Consider the following 15,916-nt stretch of genomic DNA (forward strand, 5'->3'; position numbering starts at 1 on the left):
TGAGGACTATCTGTGTGTATACACTGGGAGGTTATGTGGAGTTTAATACTTACGAACCATACATACAAAAGAATGCATGGCAAACCCTTGCCAGGAATCACATTTGTGCAGTTTACAGTGTTAAAGCATTACACTATCTATATAACAATGAAACATACAGGAGGTGGTCAGGGTATGTTCAATATGCTTGCGATGTGTAAACTACCTCATAAGTATCACATAAACACTGCTTGTAACAAGAACACAAGATGTAACTGAATATTACAATCCAAAAACGTACAGTTACTAGCTGCTTTAAGCAATGCTACTTCTTAGTGGGGTCCACCACCCGGCCCATGTGCAGCAGGCTGTTTGTGGCTTCGTGGTAGACGAGGAAGAGGAAGGGCCGGTTGAAGGTCAGCCGGGGTGGAAGAGTGTCCATGAAGGCACTGTTTGAGGCTGGAGCACCTGGGCCACCTTTTTCATCCACCTCAATGGAGACCTTCTGGACTACCTGGAAGAAGAAGGAAGGGATTGTGTGAATGTGTTCCGATGCCACCATGACCACCACTCGCAACATGCTACTCTGTACAGTCAGCTTAGCTCTCCTTCACAAGGTCTGTTTGTCTCCTGTATGTCTCCTTGTACACGCTTACATGCATTCATATATAGGACTGTATAGGACATATATGGACTACCTAGTTGCTCCACCTTGTAGGTGTAAAGTCAGAGACAGAAGCTCATCTTGCTGTACAGTTTGTGTTGGTCATCCTCTAGTCCTAGAATAACAGGCTAGATATTTGTGGTTGGTTGGCTGTTCTCAGTCTAGCAATGATGCTGATGTGTTTAAAAACAACCCACTCTTATCAGAGCAACACACACTAACACACCACCACCACCCAAATAATATCTGCTCTGTGGGGTCCTGAGCATTGAAGAACAGGGTGAAAGGGGGATAAAAAGTATGTAGAGAGTAAAGAGTGCTCCTTTGTATATGGGAAGTGGAGCTGATAAAATGGACAATGAGTGTAGAAACAATGAGGTGGTTTTAATGAAGTGGCCAGTTGGTGCATGTATGCACACTAAAAGTCTGATGCTGACTGCTGGTTACAGAATAAAAGCATAAAACGGGATGAACAGAGTATACCAACTGTTGTTGGAGCATGATGAGCAAGTCAGTATATTCTGGCACCAGTAGTAAACCACATTTCTTAACATATGCTTTTGTGAAGTCCTCAATAAAACAAAACAACAAAATAAAAATTGGTGCATTAAAGTAATAAGATGTCAACTTTAAATGGCCAAAATAATGGAAAATCACTTTTTTAAACCATTTGATGTAGTATGTAAACCCTAAATTTAATACCATTCACTCCACAGTTCATATAGCCAATATTTTTTTAACATATATCCACCTACTCAGTCTATATAAGTCAAGCCCATCTCTTTCATGTTTATTATTTCAGCCTGGACTGCTTTTTAAATGAGGCACAATACAGGAGGCATTTACAAATATATCAGTGTTCTAGTCACACGCAAAAAAACAGCCGGGTTAACTCTAAGAGATAAAGAGAGGTTGGAAAGTGGTCATATAAAGATTGTATGATTGTTTTGGGAACATCAAATCAAACACAGGTAATTGTCAAGCTTTTTGATTTCTCTTGTGCTCAATATTCCCATCCATCCCCACCAATTATAATAATCAGACTTGGGCACACTGTACCTCGGAAAGTGTAAGGCCAGGGGAGCTGCTGATGCCAGACAGATCTGCACCGCTCTCAAAGACTTTGTCGATGCCCAGACTGGATAGGCTTTGCTTCAGTGAAAAGGTCTGCTCCAGAGAAAACCTGGGCAACTGAACCTCTAACTTCCTGTGGAGAGTTTATTTCAAGAGACGTTACCTTCAGGGAGGGGTACGGTTTAGACACAACAACATCTTATTTTCTAACATTACTGAGAACAAAGTTACAGTACAGTATATCACTACCAGTCTCCATGTGCTTTGGTAAATTATCCTAAAGTAATGTGAAACCGATCATATCTAAACTGACACTGACTTACGTCTTCTTCAGCTTTAAGACCCATCTGAGGAAGACTTCACTGGTCAGGGATTCATCTACAAAGGTGTAATCCACATCTTCATCAGGCAGAAGGACAAGCATGGCAATGCCATCCGTACACGGCAGCTTCAGAATGCCCACCTTCAGCGTTGGGTCGTAGGCTAGGTAGTATTTGTCTGAGCGGGTCATCATGGGCACCTGGATAATGTTGTAATTATCAACATAGAAACGCTCTTCTTGGGTGAAGCTGGCATTGAAGGGGAGCTGCCACTGTCCTGGTAATGAAACAGCAAAAAGAACTCTATAGCAGCAGCTACTGAGCTTCATACTGGAACGCTCCAGCATTTTCCAACTTAATTTAGCACAATCATTTTACAGTCATTTCACTGTGTTTCTCTGTACTTAAAAAGAACTGAAATCCAGACTCACTTAGAATGGAAGTCAATAAGCAAGTGTTGAATTTCATGCAGAAAGGTCTGAAATATGTAATCAGGCAATGCGGTTTTAAAACTACAACCTCTACAATTAACAATTCAGAGCTTACAGACATGAGTGACTAACCAAAGCAACTGTAAAATTACAATAATTAAATCTCAGCATTTTTTCCCTCTACGACAGTGCTGTTTATTTACAGTGCTGATACTGCAATTCACAATTACAGCACGCTGCTGCCATCCAAATATGTGATTAATGTATTAGTGCTTTTCTCATAAATGACAGAAGTTATCTGTATTGTTTATAGGTATTGTTTGTATACAGCACCGTTTCACAGTACTGTAATTTCTATTACATAATGCAGTAATCCACAGAAGACACCTTTCTGTTGAATTCCAGCTATTTGTAGTTATTTAAAAAAAATGGCACATATTGTCAACAAAGCAGTATAGCAGTTAGATATGCAAACTCCAGTCTTTTAAGGTCACAAAGCTGGAAGCAACCCAGCGTGTATTGTAATGTGACACTGGGATGAACTAGTTCACCAAAACACAAAACATAAATTTAAACCACAAAAAATGTAAGATAATGTAAAGAAATACAACCTTCCTAAAATGAAAAAAATTTAAATGTACGATAGAAAGTGCCGCTCCCAGTTCAACAATTTTACGACACAAGCACAAATTAAGTCTTTCCAAAAGGCTTTGCAAACAACAGCTAATTTCAGTACTCTGAAAATATCTCCTAGGATGTATTTCTTACATGCACACTTCTTTTGGTGATTAAATTTAATTTTTAATTATTTTTTCCACACTAATTCTCAGAAAATGTGCAAAATAATCCAAAAATAAGTCACCTCAATAAGTAACAGGGTTGAGCTTTTTCCAGCATACAATAAACCTTTATATAAAATGTGGTATAATATAATAGCATTGCTAATAGTAGAAGGAATTATTGATGATTTACAGGAACAATATAGGAACAATGTCAATCTAGAACACGGCTAACAGTTTAAGTATTTAGGTATTTTTTTAAATGACCTGTTTGTCAATATCAGAATATTTAAAAAATAAAGTAAGATTAATGATAGAACTTAACTAATTTAGAACTATTTTTTTTGTTATGTTCAAATGATGAATTTCCTGTTGAACATGTGACTCTTCAAGATATTTCAATATGGGGTAAATGTGTTTATGTGATAGGATTAAAGCAATGCTGACCACAACTAAAATGCAAAAAATGGACCACAGCAGTCTCTATGTATGATAAGGCAGGAATCACTGTGCTGCTAATATTATAAGATCAATATTTTTCTCTGGAAAACGTATGAAATTGTCCAGAGGTATGACTGACAAATATGTTTGACTGAAGAATGCAAAATGTGAATTGACCAACACGCTTTCTAATTCAATCATTCGCCACAGATGCATCTAATAGAGCTTGCCTGAGAAATGCCGGAATATTTCTTTCAGAAAACAGTGTGGCATTTTTCACTGCACTTTTTAAGTAACCAAACAAGTGCTTACCAGTAAAGTATGCAGCACTTAGAAGTTCCAGTTGACTTTCAGGAGCCACAGTGGTGACCACCTCTCTGATCTTGTTTCCTGTGCGGCTCGTAACAAATTCGTTGATGTCTGATTTGGTCGCTTGAGCATTTGCAAAATTCACATTTCGTATGTCGGTGTCATAAAACTTTTTGACCTGGCTGCTGAAGCTGGACTCAATCTGGACCTGCTGACTGCTGAAGAGGCCTGTTGCCACAATCTGGGCTGCTGTCTCTCTGAGCTGTTGTAGCAGCAAGGGGATTCTATCTGGCTCCTCATCTCTCTCCATAGGGGCCAGGCCTAGGCCTTGCAGCAGCTCCTTGCGTGTATCCCCCCCAGCACCAGCAGCCAAGGAGGCCAGGCCCAGGGTGGTTGCTAGAGGGGAGATGACAACATTGTCATCGCTCAAGCTGGCAATCTTGCGGTACAATGCTGTGGCAAATTCTGCGCTGCGGCCTGCCAGTTCCTGGAAGTCAGTGTTTTGTGTCTGGCCGTGAATACTGGCAGCAAGGAGGGTTAAACCGATGAAGATAGGGAAGATGCACGTCTCCATTGCCCCTGTTAGTGGTACAAACAAACAAACCTTGCTGTCAGCATACAGTGAGTGTGGAGTGTTACAGTTTCCAAACATAGCCTATAAAATTCATTTCATATTTGTAAAAGAAAGCTAAGAGTTCATCCACATTCAGTGACCACTTTACTAGAACCCCCTACCTTGTAAACGGAAGCCCATCTACTGAACAACAAACCATGCTCTAGATCTTTCTGACCTTAAGGTGCTAGAGGTGCTCGAGGCTGGATATTTTTGGGGTGGGAAATGTGTGTACAAACCCCTGTAAGTCCACCGTGGCTTATACAGTCCTTTTAACACCACACGCCACCCAAATAATAAGGTAAATAGCAGCCCATGGTCAGAAAATGGGTCATTAAAAATGACCAGAGATGATGTCTGACAAAATGTACAACAGATGAGCTACAATTGGACAAACTGGATGAAATCATCTGAAAGCAGGCGGATCTCAGAGTGGACAGTGAACAGACGTACAAGGTGGGCGCTCTTAATAAAGTAGAAGGTCACTGTATAGAAACGCAGGAGCTAGGATTCCTTCCAAAAGAGTGCCTTGTTGCAATTAAACTACCACATGATCGGAGCACATGAGCAGAACTTACTTATTAACGAAGTAAGACTGATCACATTACATGTTTCCTGAGTTACTTACCCTCAGATTAAAGTCTGCTACTATCTGTGACTATCATCAACCTACACATTCCAGGAAACAGCTCTATTGGCGGTACTGAGCACAGTGAGTCTTATCTTGGTTTAACCCAGATTAAACCATTGTTCCAACCCCTTCAAATCCAACTCAAAAATCCATTAGATCATCAACTCACAGCTGAACATGCACATCTGTGTCCATTAGCTGATGAAAAACAAACACTTAGAAGAAATGTGAGTGTTCTAGCTTCATCAACACATGACTTGCATGAACAAGAACTAAACACTGAAGCTGGTACAGGATGCCAAGGTAAAAAAAAGGCCTGTAGCTGAATGAATGGATACTTGGCCTAAATGGTTGAACAGAATTTTAATTAGATAGGGTTGTTCTCCACACCACTAAGCTGGAGAAGGACAACAACATACCCATAGTAAACTTTACACATATTATTATTATTATTATTATTATACATAACAACAACAACAATAATGTTCTCATCATTGTTATATCTAGCTATGCTCTCTCATCTAATTCCCTGTAAAAATGGGTTGTGTTTGTATGACTGGTGACAGCATCACCAGCGGTGACCACCCTGTTATTTTAAAGGTCCTGACGTGCTCTGTCGTGCGCTCCAGTGCGTAGGCTATGCTCAACTCTACTACTAAGTCCTAAAAGCGTACAAACACACGACAGCAGTGCATGGGATCATCACAGTGATGGCATCACGTCAGGCCTCTAGCAGGAACATGAAGGCTAACAGCTATCGACGTCATCCGTGCTCTTAGTGACCGTTACGTCGCAAAATAACAACAACAAAAAAACAACTGACAGATTCTACGTAGCTACTTACTTACTTACTTGTTTATGGTTTATCGCTACAGCTGGACCACGTAACCCCCGGTTAAGATATGGCTAGCTAGCTAACGTACCAGAAAAGAGAAAGACTGCAGACGGAGAATAAGAGCGACGGCGCAGAGGAATATGTACGCGTTAGCTATAGCTAGATACATAGTTGTCCCACCCGTATTCCGACAATCCCCGCCTTCTGCGCTACGATTGGCTGGGGGTTGATCCCGACAGGTAAAACGATGTTAGGTTGAGCACAGAAGGCGGGGCTTGCCGGACCTCTAGCCAATCCTAACGCAAGGCGTGCTAATGGCAGCCAATCCTTTTCCTTATGAAAACAAGGCACGCGCCCGCGGTGTTTCAGACTGGTACCGGACCCATGTCGTGTTCCAAATGCTTCACTCGGTCCTCCCCCTCCTACGCCCTATCAAGTGAAATCCATGCAGCTAGCTACTTAGTGAACAAGCCGGTTTGGGACACGACATTCCGGGACTTGTATTGGTTTCCTAGCAACCATCAAATACTGGGCTGAGGATCCAGAGTTGGCAGGAAAGGCCTCGCTAGCTGAAAAGGCAGTGTTACAAAACCGGACCACTTGGCTAGCTATGTCCATAAAGATAAGATAAATAAATTATTCTAACGTCAACGCAGATCTGTAGCTCTGTTAGCACTATTTAGATCTGTAGAGCTGTTGTTCTGTTGATCTTTGATGGCGAATTATACTCCAAGATGCAAGGTGAAGCGTTGGAATGGCCCCATAAAATGGTCTGGACTAGAGCAGTTCTGGAGAGACCAAGCTAGCTACCTAAATCTCCCTAAATGACATTACTTTCACTTTACCCAGTGCCAAGTTTTGGCTAGAGAGGTATGGAGCCCCCAGCATTGGTCTGTGTTCTTGGAAGTGATGGAGCTCTATCCAATTTCTTTGGGATGAGACAAAGTGCTGTCTGTGATCCAGAACTGATCATCCAACATCAGTAACTGGACTCAATCAAAACCTCACTGCAATTTTACAACATCTAGTGTAAAGCTTCCACAGAGGGTTAGAGGCCGTTACTGCAGCAAAAGGAAGAGCTCCCTATTAGTAACTGCTGGATGAGCGGGTGTCTGTGACAGGTTTTCAGTATATAGTCAGTGTAAGTGACACTGCAGGGATCATGCACTGAAACGAACGTAATGCTCAGCTGTTTGATGAACATTTAGGACCGGAGGAGTTGCAGGGTGCAAATTCCTATCAAAACTACAACTTTCTATGTACTTCCATATACATTCAGTATTGTTCGTCGAATACATTAGCCTGTCTGTGCTGCAGGCTTATGGACTTGGTTGTGTGGCTTTTGTGTACCTTCTACAACCCGTCTATACAACCCAAATGAAGTTTAGGCTCAAAATAGGATGCATGCTGGGTGACGGATATGTAGCTAAATGAGGAACAATCTCCTTACTTCAAGGATTAGGTTCTGTCTCTCTCTTCAAAGTCAACCAGTAACCCTACACTCCTGTCCAAAGAGTAAAGAGTAAATAAATAAATAAATACATAACATTTCAAATAGAACCTCCTAATAATGTAAAGGAAGCCTTTTGGTGCTAAATAGAACCATTTCTAAAAGGTTATTTAAAGGTAGGTACATGTATCTGTCACTCTACAGTGAAATGTGTCCTTGGCATTTTACCCATCTGTGGTAGTGAACACAAACACACACACACACACACACACACACACACACACACACACACACACACACACACACACACACACACACACACACTAGTGAACTAAGGGCAGTGAGCACACACACACAGAGCGGTGGGCAGTGAACTCCAGCGCCCAAGGAGCAGTGAGGGTGAAGGGCCTTGCTCAAGGACCCAACAGTGGCAGCTTGTCGAACCCGGGTATCGAACCCACAACCCTGTCATCAATAGCCCGGAGCTCTAACTGCTGAGCCACCACTGCCCCCTAAGGAGCGTATACTTCAGGTTCTCAATAAGTTTGAGTTTTTGTGGCATATTTTCAACTTTTTGCGCGCCTAGAAGAAAGATAGTACGAGGAGACTCAGTGATAAAGCTCATACTACTTATAATTTTACACTTCAAGAAAGAAAGGGTTCTATAACCTATAACAATAGGCAAACCAATGTTTAAACCATTACCTTTACTAAATAACACACATTAGTACAGCAGCGTAAGACATAAACACTCAGAGACTTTTATTCAAAACCATGTAAACCTCAAATGCACAGATATAATTGGTGTGTTTTCTGAGAGAGATTGCATATGCCGTAGCAATCCCAGAAGGCATTTTTCCTCTTTTCCTGTTTGTTTGTTAATTGCTACCCAGATGCTCATGTAGTAATTAAATGGTAGATCTCTTCTTTTAGCTTCTCTGATGTGCTCATTTATGCTACTTTTAATGGCTAAGAGTACTGGGCAAATGTTTATTTATGTACTGTGTAAAATATTTGATATAATCATTATCTCCTGTATCAGCATAAAGGGAGTTGAAGTAGTATATAGGTTTAATAGTGTTCAGATCAGCTGTCAAAGTCTAAATGGGAATTATCTAACTTTCTTAGGACATGACAGCTGTCCATGTCCTGCTTTAACATTTTGACACTATGCTTGAAAAGTAGGAACACTTTCCCTTCTTCTGGAAAGTAACCATTTTAGAGATTCAATGTTTTGTTCTGATAAGCAATAATAGTGGTCTCCAGTGGTAAAAACGGTCCAGGCCTACATTAAAAAAAAAAGAGAGATAAAGGTAAAACCAAGTCTAAGCTAAGAACTGACTAGTATGCATGTTACTGACTATTATTTGTTACTTGGAAAGAGAACTGCAGAAACATCAGCTAGCCCATTACTGTTTATCATGAATGTGATCTTCAAAAAGTCTTATTTTTAGTGGACATCTCAGCATGTGACAGATTAGAAAACCTCTAGAAGACAGTGCTGTGGTCATTGGAAGAGCACATTCTTGTTACTGATTTGTAACAAAAGGCACGACATGTTTTGTCCGTTCATTTGTTTGGTCTGTTTTAGACATCATCATGAATGAGAATGTTGCCCCAGGAAGTGAAGGCACTGAAGAAAGTGATGCACTAAATGTACTTAATGGATGAATGTATAAATTAAATATGTATAATAAAAGCATTTATTGCCAAAAGTGAGCAAATTCAAATATAGACTATTATTTCCATGTGGATTTCATGTGCAGATTTGATTATCGTAAATTGAGTACATCACTTCTGTCAGTGCAGAGGCAGTAAGACGTCCCTCAGGAGCCATAATGACCATCAGATTGATATTGTGCCAACATGTCTCAATATTTCCACCCTTGTTAAAAGATTTGTGCAGATTTCACATGCATTTCATGTTTTCTTCACAGTGAGAAAAAAGGCAGTTGAAATTGTCCACACTGATGTGTATTAGGTACACACCGGTCCTGTCGATTGTCCTTTCATTTTGGCTTGTCTAAACCATCTTGTCAGCAAGTCGGTATGGCACTAGGTGGCTTTTAACCTGAGATCACTTTTTCTTCCATTTACTCAACTTCTTTAAAAGATCAACAAGGTCAAACTCTCACAAATCTTCACGTCTTTGTGCTCAAGCGGACCTGAAGCACTTTAAGTTGAAGATCATGATGTGGAGCTTCATCCACCTTTCCAAGGCTGCCATGGAACCTTCAGTGGAAGGGTCTGATGTTGCCCAGAGTTTAGGTTCAGGTCTGTCTGAGGCTAGCTGGTCATAGGGATTTGTCGAGTGGGTACGTTCTCATGTGCTTGCTGGCTGGTGCTTGGTACATCGATGTTGGGGTCGTCATCTACCTGGTAGCACTTGCCCAGGTTCTTGATGATGTTGAAGTTATAGCGGGCTGTCTCAGCAATGCTGTTCTCCAGAAGCCAGCCATCAGATTCAGAGTCAGGATCTCCTAACCTGAGCACGTTCTCCATGGAAGTCTGCAGGTATCTCACGCCCGTCAGCACAGAGAGCTGCAGGTTAAGGACAGAACACAGAGAACAGGAGAAGAAGGGAGAAAGATTCTGGTCTGAACAATTCCAGAATACATTCATTAATAGAAAGATGCCATCCCAAACAGGTAAAGCACAGTACATCAAAAAATGCTGAGGAGACACAAGATAACCATATGTAAAATAAAAGATACAGTGTTTTTATGGTTTTCTAACAAGACATTGCATCAATCAATTAAACTTTTTCAGGTCCCCTTTGTCTTAAACGATTGTTAAAATAAAAGTAGACACCCTTAAACTTGACGGCCATACTCTAAGGCTCTTATTATTTAGTAACTACATGGAAAAAAAATATGCAAAAATATTGGGAAATACCCATATGAATACCCAAGTGAAGAAATGAGCCATTGGTAGGTTAATGAATGTGAAGGAGGACTTGTGACATGTTTCAATGTAATCAATGATCGAATGTTTCGAATAATGTGAGATGCAGACCTCAAAGAGCCAGATGACGAGCACGATGAGGCCAATAGACCGCATGATCTGGGTGTAGTACTCCAGCAGAGCCTGTCTGCAGCCTTTCTGGTTCAAGTTCAGCTCCTCTGTCTGATAGTCGTAATTGTAATGAGCCGAATTGTTGGTGATTTGATGCTGGATGCAAGGTCTCGGAGAGTACAGGTTGCAACAGCTGAAGGGCACTGTATCCATAAGGTACTTGCCCTCCACATTGCTTCTCAGGCGGCTGGAGAAGAACACAATAGGTAATCATTCAGTTTGACCACTACATTAAATCAACTACAACAAACTTGGAGTATCTTTGCTGTACACATTGTAGTGTTCTATCTGCTCTAACATAACCAGCTTAACTCAATTAATAAATGGTCAATTAGCTGACCAAGGTTGACTTTCTCATCTCTGGCCCTGAAGATCCACCTCCCTGATGGTTATAGTTACAACTACACTCTACAAGGAGTTAGCTCTCCAGGGGCAAGGTTCAGCAACCTATATTCTATCAAGCATCTAAGAACAAAAGTAGTATTGATTCTAGCTCACCACCCTTGCTCTGAAAAAAATGTATAAATAAGGGGTCTTGAATGTACTTACTCCAATATCTCAGTGCTGGACATGTCCAGGTAGCGTTGACTGATCCATTGGATGTAGAACCAGTCTCTGTAGCCACTGTTGCCGCAGCACTGGAACTGGATTTGCAGCAGGTCGACTGTGCTTTTGATGTAGCAGCGGCCCGGCGTGTCCGTGTCCTTATAGTAGCGCATGGCGTCCCGCAGGCCCAGAAAAAGCGACTCTTCCAGATTGTTGCGCATAGTGTAGCACATCAGAGCCCCCAACAGGATGCAGAAGGTGAAGAAAAACGTACATATGATGTAGGGCAGCAGTAGCAGCTTCCAGCGCAGGAACTTAACAGTGTCCACACACTCGTAGCAGATTTTACCACCCAAGAAGTTGATGCCACAGGCAACCAACCCCACGGTAATGAGCATGTTGGGAACCGAGTGGATCTCATCGGACATGAGCTCACGCCTCTTTCGGATCTCCACTTTCAAGAACAGGCCCAGGCTGAAGAGGATGATGCCCGTGATCACAGACACCCAGTTCAGCAAGCATAGCACCTGGGCCAGTTTGTCCCGGTTGGTTTTAGTGAAGGTCACCTTTAAGACTGCCATTTTGAGCCGGTGTGTTGACTATTGGTGCCAGATGTGACGATATTACCTTGTTAGGGCAGTGGGTCTAAGGGGGAAAGGTTGGGTATGTGCTCAACAGGGAGAAGGGAAGGGAGCAGGGAGACAGGAGAGGCTATTTTCTAGAGGGCCCCATAAGCAGCTTAGTTGAGGTATTTTTACACTGGCCTCAGCTGCATGAGACAGCAGGTACTAAAACTAAGATGGAGGAAGACACAAAGGCAAGTGCATTGTGAAAATGGAATCGATATTGTTATCTAGAATTTATAAGTAGTTCATAACTAAGTAAAGGACTAATAATAATCAACAGTCTGTTCTCTATTGGAACTGAAACTGCAGTGTCAACATTCAATCTTTATAACGTATTTAGACCTAGTTGACTAAATTACATACTATTACATACAGACTATTTTTACATGGCAAGTTTTGTATCTGATCTATGTTTTGAAAAGAAAAAACTTTCAGAATTCATCATGTATTAAATATCTCCTATGTTGGTCATCAAGCTTTAAAGAGAAGAACTAGCAACTGTCCTTCTCCTAAAAACACCTTCTACTGATGAATCCAAGAAACTAGGTGATGTAGAGGAAGAAACTAGGTAAGGCAGAGGATAATCTCTAATCTTTAAGAACAGGACACTTACCTTTACTTTCCCAATGCTAACATCGTTCTTTGAAGGCATTTGGTCCACATATCTAACGGTCTGAGTTTTTCATATCCCTTTTTGATGACGATCATTCTGAAAGGTCAGGTGAGAACAGAGACATGCAAGGAGCAGTGACTTCCCTCCGAGCTTCACTCTGACCCCCAGAGTATAAGCCACTTAGCCTGGGGATTTAATGGAACACCCCTGGGCTGTCTACACCAATCCCAGCCCAGCTAAAGGAGTCTTTCATTCTTTCCAGCTATCTTTCCACATCCTCCAGTTAGACTTTGGAGTCAGTCAATAACTGCTTTGATAATAATATCATTACAATAACATTGTGTTTAACTATCTATTATCTATTAACTAAATTCTGCTGTAGCTTTAGTTTGCATTATTATGGTATACAGAATTATTGGGCAAGATCATGTTATGTATTAAATACTTGATAACATCTGGAAGGTCATATGTTCCACATCCCATTCTCCTGCACTCAGTATGGACATACTTAGGATTGGTCACCAGGAGGGTCTAACCATATATTAAATTAACCTGTAAGCTTTGTTTTGTAAAATGTGCTTCATTGTCCAAAACACTGATATCAAAGTGGCCAGTCACATGGCCAGTTAATTTTTATGAGCCAGTTAGAAATAAAGTCAGAAATGATGTAATGTTTATAATGTCAGAAATGTTATGTAGGTCCCAACATACCATGTATACCAATGAATAGCATGTTTGCATAACCTCTTGAGACCCTGCGTCCTCATACCAGCCAGTATTACATTTCTGCTTCTCTGCACTATGATACTTCATGACCGTTGTGTTCGTTTTTATACTTATTAGGTCCTACTAATTCCAAATAGAAGAAATTAAAAATGCACACATCAGTGTAATATCGTTTCATGGGTGCAGGTGCTTACCAAAGCTTACCTGCTGTCTTGTTTTTTTTTTTTTTTTTTTTTTTTTTTTTCAGGAGCCAGAGCTAAAAGGTTGTTGGTGTTAGTGTAGGGGGCCTAACAACAAAAACTTTCCTGTGGCAGACCAGGGTTCAACTCCCCGGCCAGGCAAACACACCGCACATCAACAAGAGTTCTTGGTCAAGACTCTAGCACTACAATCTAGCACTACCAAGACTCTAGCACTACCCTGTACAACATGATTCAGAGGTGTGATGCTCTGGATAAGAGTCAGCCAACTGCCAGACATGTAAATCAACCAATAAACTAATGTGTTTAAGTAAAGTACACTGATTACATTACCGTAACACACAGATTTGTAATGATATCAATCTTGGATGTTTTTCTTGAATGTTCAGTACCTGAATGCTCACCAGTCATTGTTAGATGTGAGCAAACTGTGCCTCACGTTTTTGTAAAGCAGTTATACTGTTTTCCGCTGTAACACATGCCTTGTAATAAATAATAACAAAATGAATCATACATATCTCTGACATTTCTTGTGGGTAAAGTCATCCCTTTCAGTCTTATCACCCTCATCGCTTGTCCTCTTGCTTCTAACACCACCATGTGGCACAGAAGGAACACTGCTCAAACAGCAAAAACTGACATAGCATTGACTGACTGTAACAGCAGAAACAGTATCAGTGTGTTTGGGGTTTAACAGAACTGTGACTGTGGAAGTTTAGAGCTATTTTGGCATTTTAACGGAATATCAGTAAGGAGTTCATTTTTAAAATTCTTTAAATTACATAATGAACATTAGCAACAATACATATAAAATAACAGATTTTGTAATTATATCATTTTCATTATATTTAAAAAACACAGCTCTATGTCATTTTTGGATTTTTCATAATTTTGGCTCAGTTTCTTAGTCATATTCAGTCTTATTGAAGATTTGAAGAGTTATAAAAATAATATAAATATTTTCAATATATGAATAATTGTTTTAATAGAAAATGAAACGTACAATAAATAAAAGTACAATTAAAATAAAAATGCAGTTTGAATAACTGGAGTAAAAAAGCATCAGAAAAGACACAGAACAGAATTTACTGCACACGAGGAACATATTCTGCAAACCTGTAAAATGTATTCATTTGTTTTGTAAAAATATAGTATTTCTCTGATTTTTTTTAAAACCAGCAGTATACTGATATTTTTTTTTTTTACATACAAACTCATTCAGTGTCATTTAACAATTAAAAATCCATTTCATATTTCAAGCTTAGCCCTTACACACATTACCTTTTTTTACAGAGCACATTACACCAAGATGCATTTTACCACATCATAAAGAGATCTCTTAAGGCATTCAGGCTGATGTCTCAAAAATAAAGGTTCTTAAACAGCTCTTGGTCAGAACAAACAGATCTATTGATTAAAGACTAAATGAACAAAGTTATAAGTAAAATAAAAGTTCATAGGTTGCATTTCCATTGAGGTTTTTTTTTGTCCAAGACAAGAACTATGTAGGAACTTTTGTTTTTAAGTGAAGGTTGTATACCCATTACTATTGCTGGATCCTAAGCCAAAATCCATTCATGAAGAGAGAGAGAGAGAGAGAGAGAGAGAGAGAGAGAGAGAGAGAGAGAGAAAGAGTATACATGAGTATACAGTAAGTTTAGGGTTGTAACGCTCATGTTGTAGGAGGTCAAGGAGGTCTAGTGTTACACTAGTGTTACGTGTATTCTACTATGGTAGGACTTTGCTCCAGCCCGCGCGCCAAACGACCGCGCGCAGCGACGGGCTGCCCCACAGGTAGACCGCGGGCGTGGTGAGCGCGTTCAGCCGCGCCATGATGGCGAAGACGTTGGTGGCCTCGTTCCTGAAGGTCAGGTTGTACCTGCTCACCTGCCTCAGTATGATGTTGACGAAGGACGGCGTCCACAGAGTCAGGAACATGATGACCACCACGATGATGATGCGCAGAGACTCCCTCTTGCTCTCCCTGTCCGGCCCCGGAGGCTCGCGCTTAAGCTGAGACTCAGCGACCAAGTACAGTTTGACCGTCATGACCACTTTGGTCACCACTATGATCTGCAGGCTCGCTATGCTGAAGGCGTGGATCTTGGCCGCGATGGTCACAGGCACGATAGCAGACGCGATCGTTTGCGCGTAAACGTGGAGCCAGGAGTAGACGCACACAGCAGTCACCACTGATCTGGAGATGTAACGGTCGTAGAAGAAGGGGTAACACACTGCGCAGTAACGGTCAAACTGAGCGAACAAGAAGGTGAGGATGTTCACTCCTAGCAGAGAGGGCAGGATGTGGAAGGTCCCGTTTCTGGACGGGTAGCCTTCCTGCACATCGAACAGACCCAGATAGTAGACGGACAGGCCCGTCAGCGTGTCGCTGATGCTCGTGTTGATCATGAAAACGAACCTGTTCTGCACGCGCAGGGTTCTAGTTCTCAGGATGCCCGCAAGCACCGAGCCGGCGAGCGCGGTGGCGCACGTGGCGAAGGCGAGGTGAAAGGCGTAGATGACGTAATCTTCAGGGTGGGAGAAGTCGACAGAGAGGGGGATGAGTCTCGAGCTGGAGTTGCCGGCTCCCAGGGTCGCGCTCAT

General features: G+C 41.3%; 3 protein-coding genes across 7 annotated transcripts; all 3 read right to left on the reverse strand.

Annotated features, from left to right (window-relative positions):
- Positions 1 to 11: 11 nt before the first annotated feature.
- On the reverse strand, positions 12 to 6,267 carry serpina10a (serpin peptidase inhibitor, clade A (alpha-1 antiproteinase, antitrypsin), member 10a). Of its 4 annotated transcripts, none has more exons than XM_072684976.1 (5): positions 6,094 to 6,267; positions 4,001 to 4,576; positions 2,041 to 2,314; positions 1,703 to 1,850; positions 12 to 493 (listed from the first exon to the last, which is right to left on the reverse strand). In XM_072684976.1, the coding sequence occupies exons 2-5, from the start codon at positions 4,569 to 4,571 to the stop codon at positions 305 to 307; spliced, it is 1,182 nt and encodes a 393-aa protein (XP_072541077.1). In that variant the 5' UTR covers positions 4,572 to 4,576; positions 6,094 to 6,267; the 3' UTR covers positions 12 to 304. The 4 variants fall into 4 exon arrangements, with proteins under 4 accessions (XP_072541077.1, XP_072541084.1, XP_072541093.1 ...); XM_072684983.1 differs by having other exon boundaries at positions 6,090 to 6,267; XM_072684992.1 differs by having other exon boundaries at positions 6,086 to 6,267.
- Positions 6,268 to 8,213: 1,946 nt separating this feature from the next.
- Positions 8,214 to 12,607, reverse strand: prph2lb (peripherin 2-like b). Of its 2 annotated transcripts, none has more exons than XM_072697404.1 (4): positions 12,387 to 12,607; positions 11,151 to 11,792; positions 10,542 to 10,788; positions 8,214 to 10,067 (listed from the first exon to the last, which is right to left on the reverse strand). In XM_072697404.1, the coding sequence occupies exons 2-4, from the start codon at positions 11,726 to 11,728 to the stop codon at positions 9,813 to 9,815; spliced, it is 1,080 nt and encodes a 359-aa protein (XP_072553505.1). In that variant the 5' UTR covers positions 11,729 to 11,792; positions 12,387 to 12,607; the 3' UTR covers positions 8,214 to 9,812. The 2 variants fall into 2 exon arrangements, with proteins under 2 accessions (XP_072553505.1, XP_072553511.1); XM_072697410.1 differs by having other exon boundaries at positions 9,977 to 10,123.
- A 2,433-nt stretch (positions 12,608 to 15,040) lies between these two features.
- On the reverse strand, positions 15,041 to 15,916 carry LOC140577435 (uncharacterized). Its single transcript, XM_072697422.1, has one exon. The coding sequence runs from the start codon at positions 15,914 to 15,916 to the stop codon at positions 15,041 to 15,043; it is 876 nt and encodes a 291-aa protein (XP_072553523.1).

This window comes from Salminus brasiliensis, chromosome 1, assembly GCF_030463535.1.
Source record: "Salminus brasiliensis chromosome 1, fSalBra1.hap2, whole genome shotgun sequence".
In the NCBI taxonomy this organism is placed as follows: domain Eukaryota; kingdom Metazoa; phylum Chordata; class Actinopteri; order Characiformes; family Bryconidae; genus Salminus; species Salminus brasiliensis.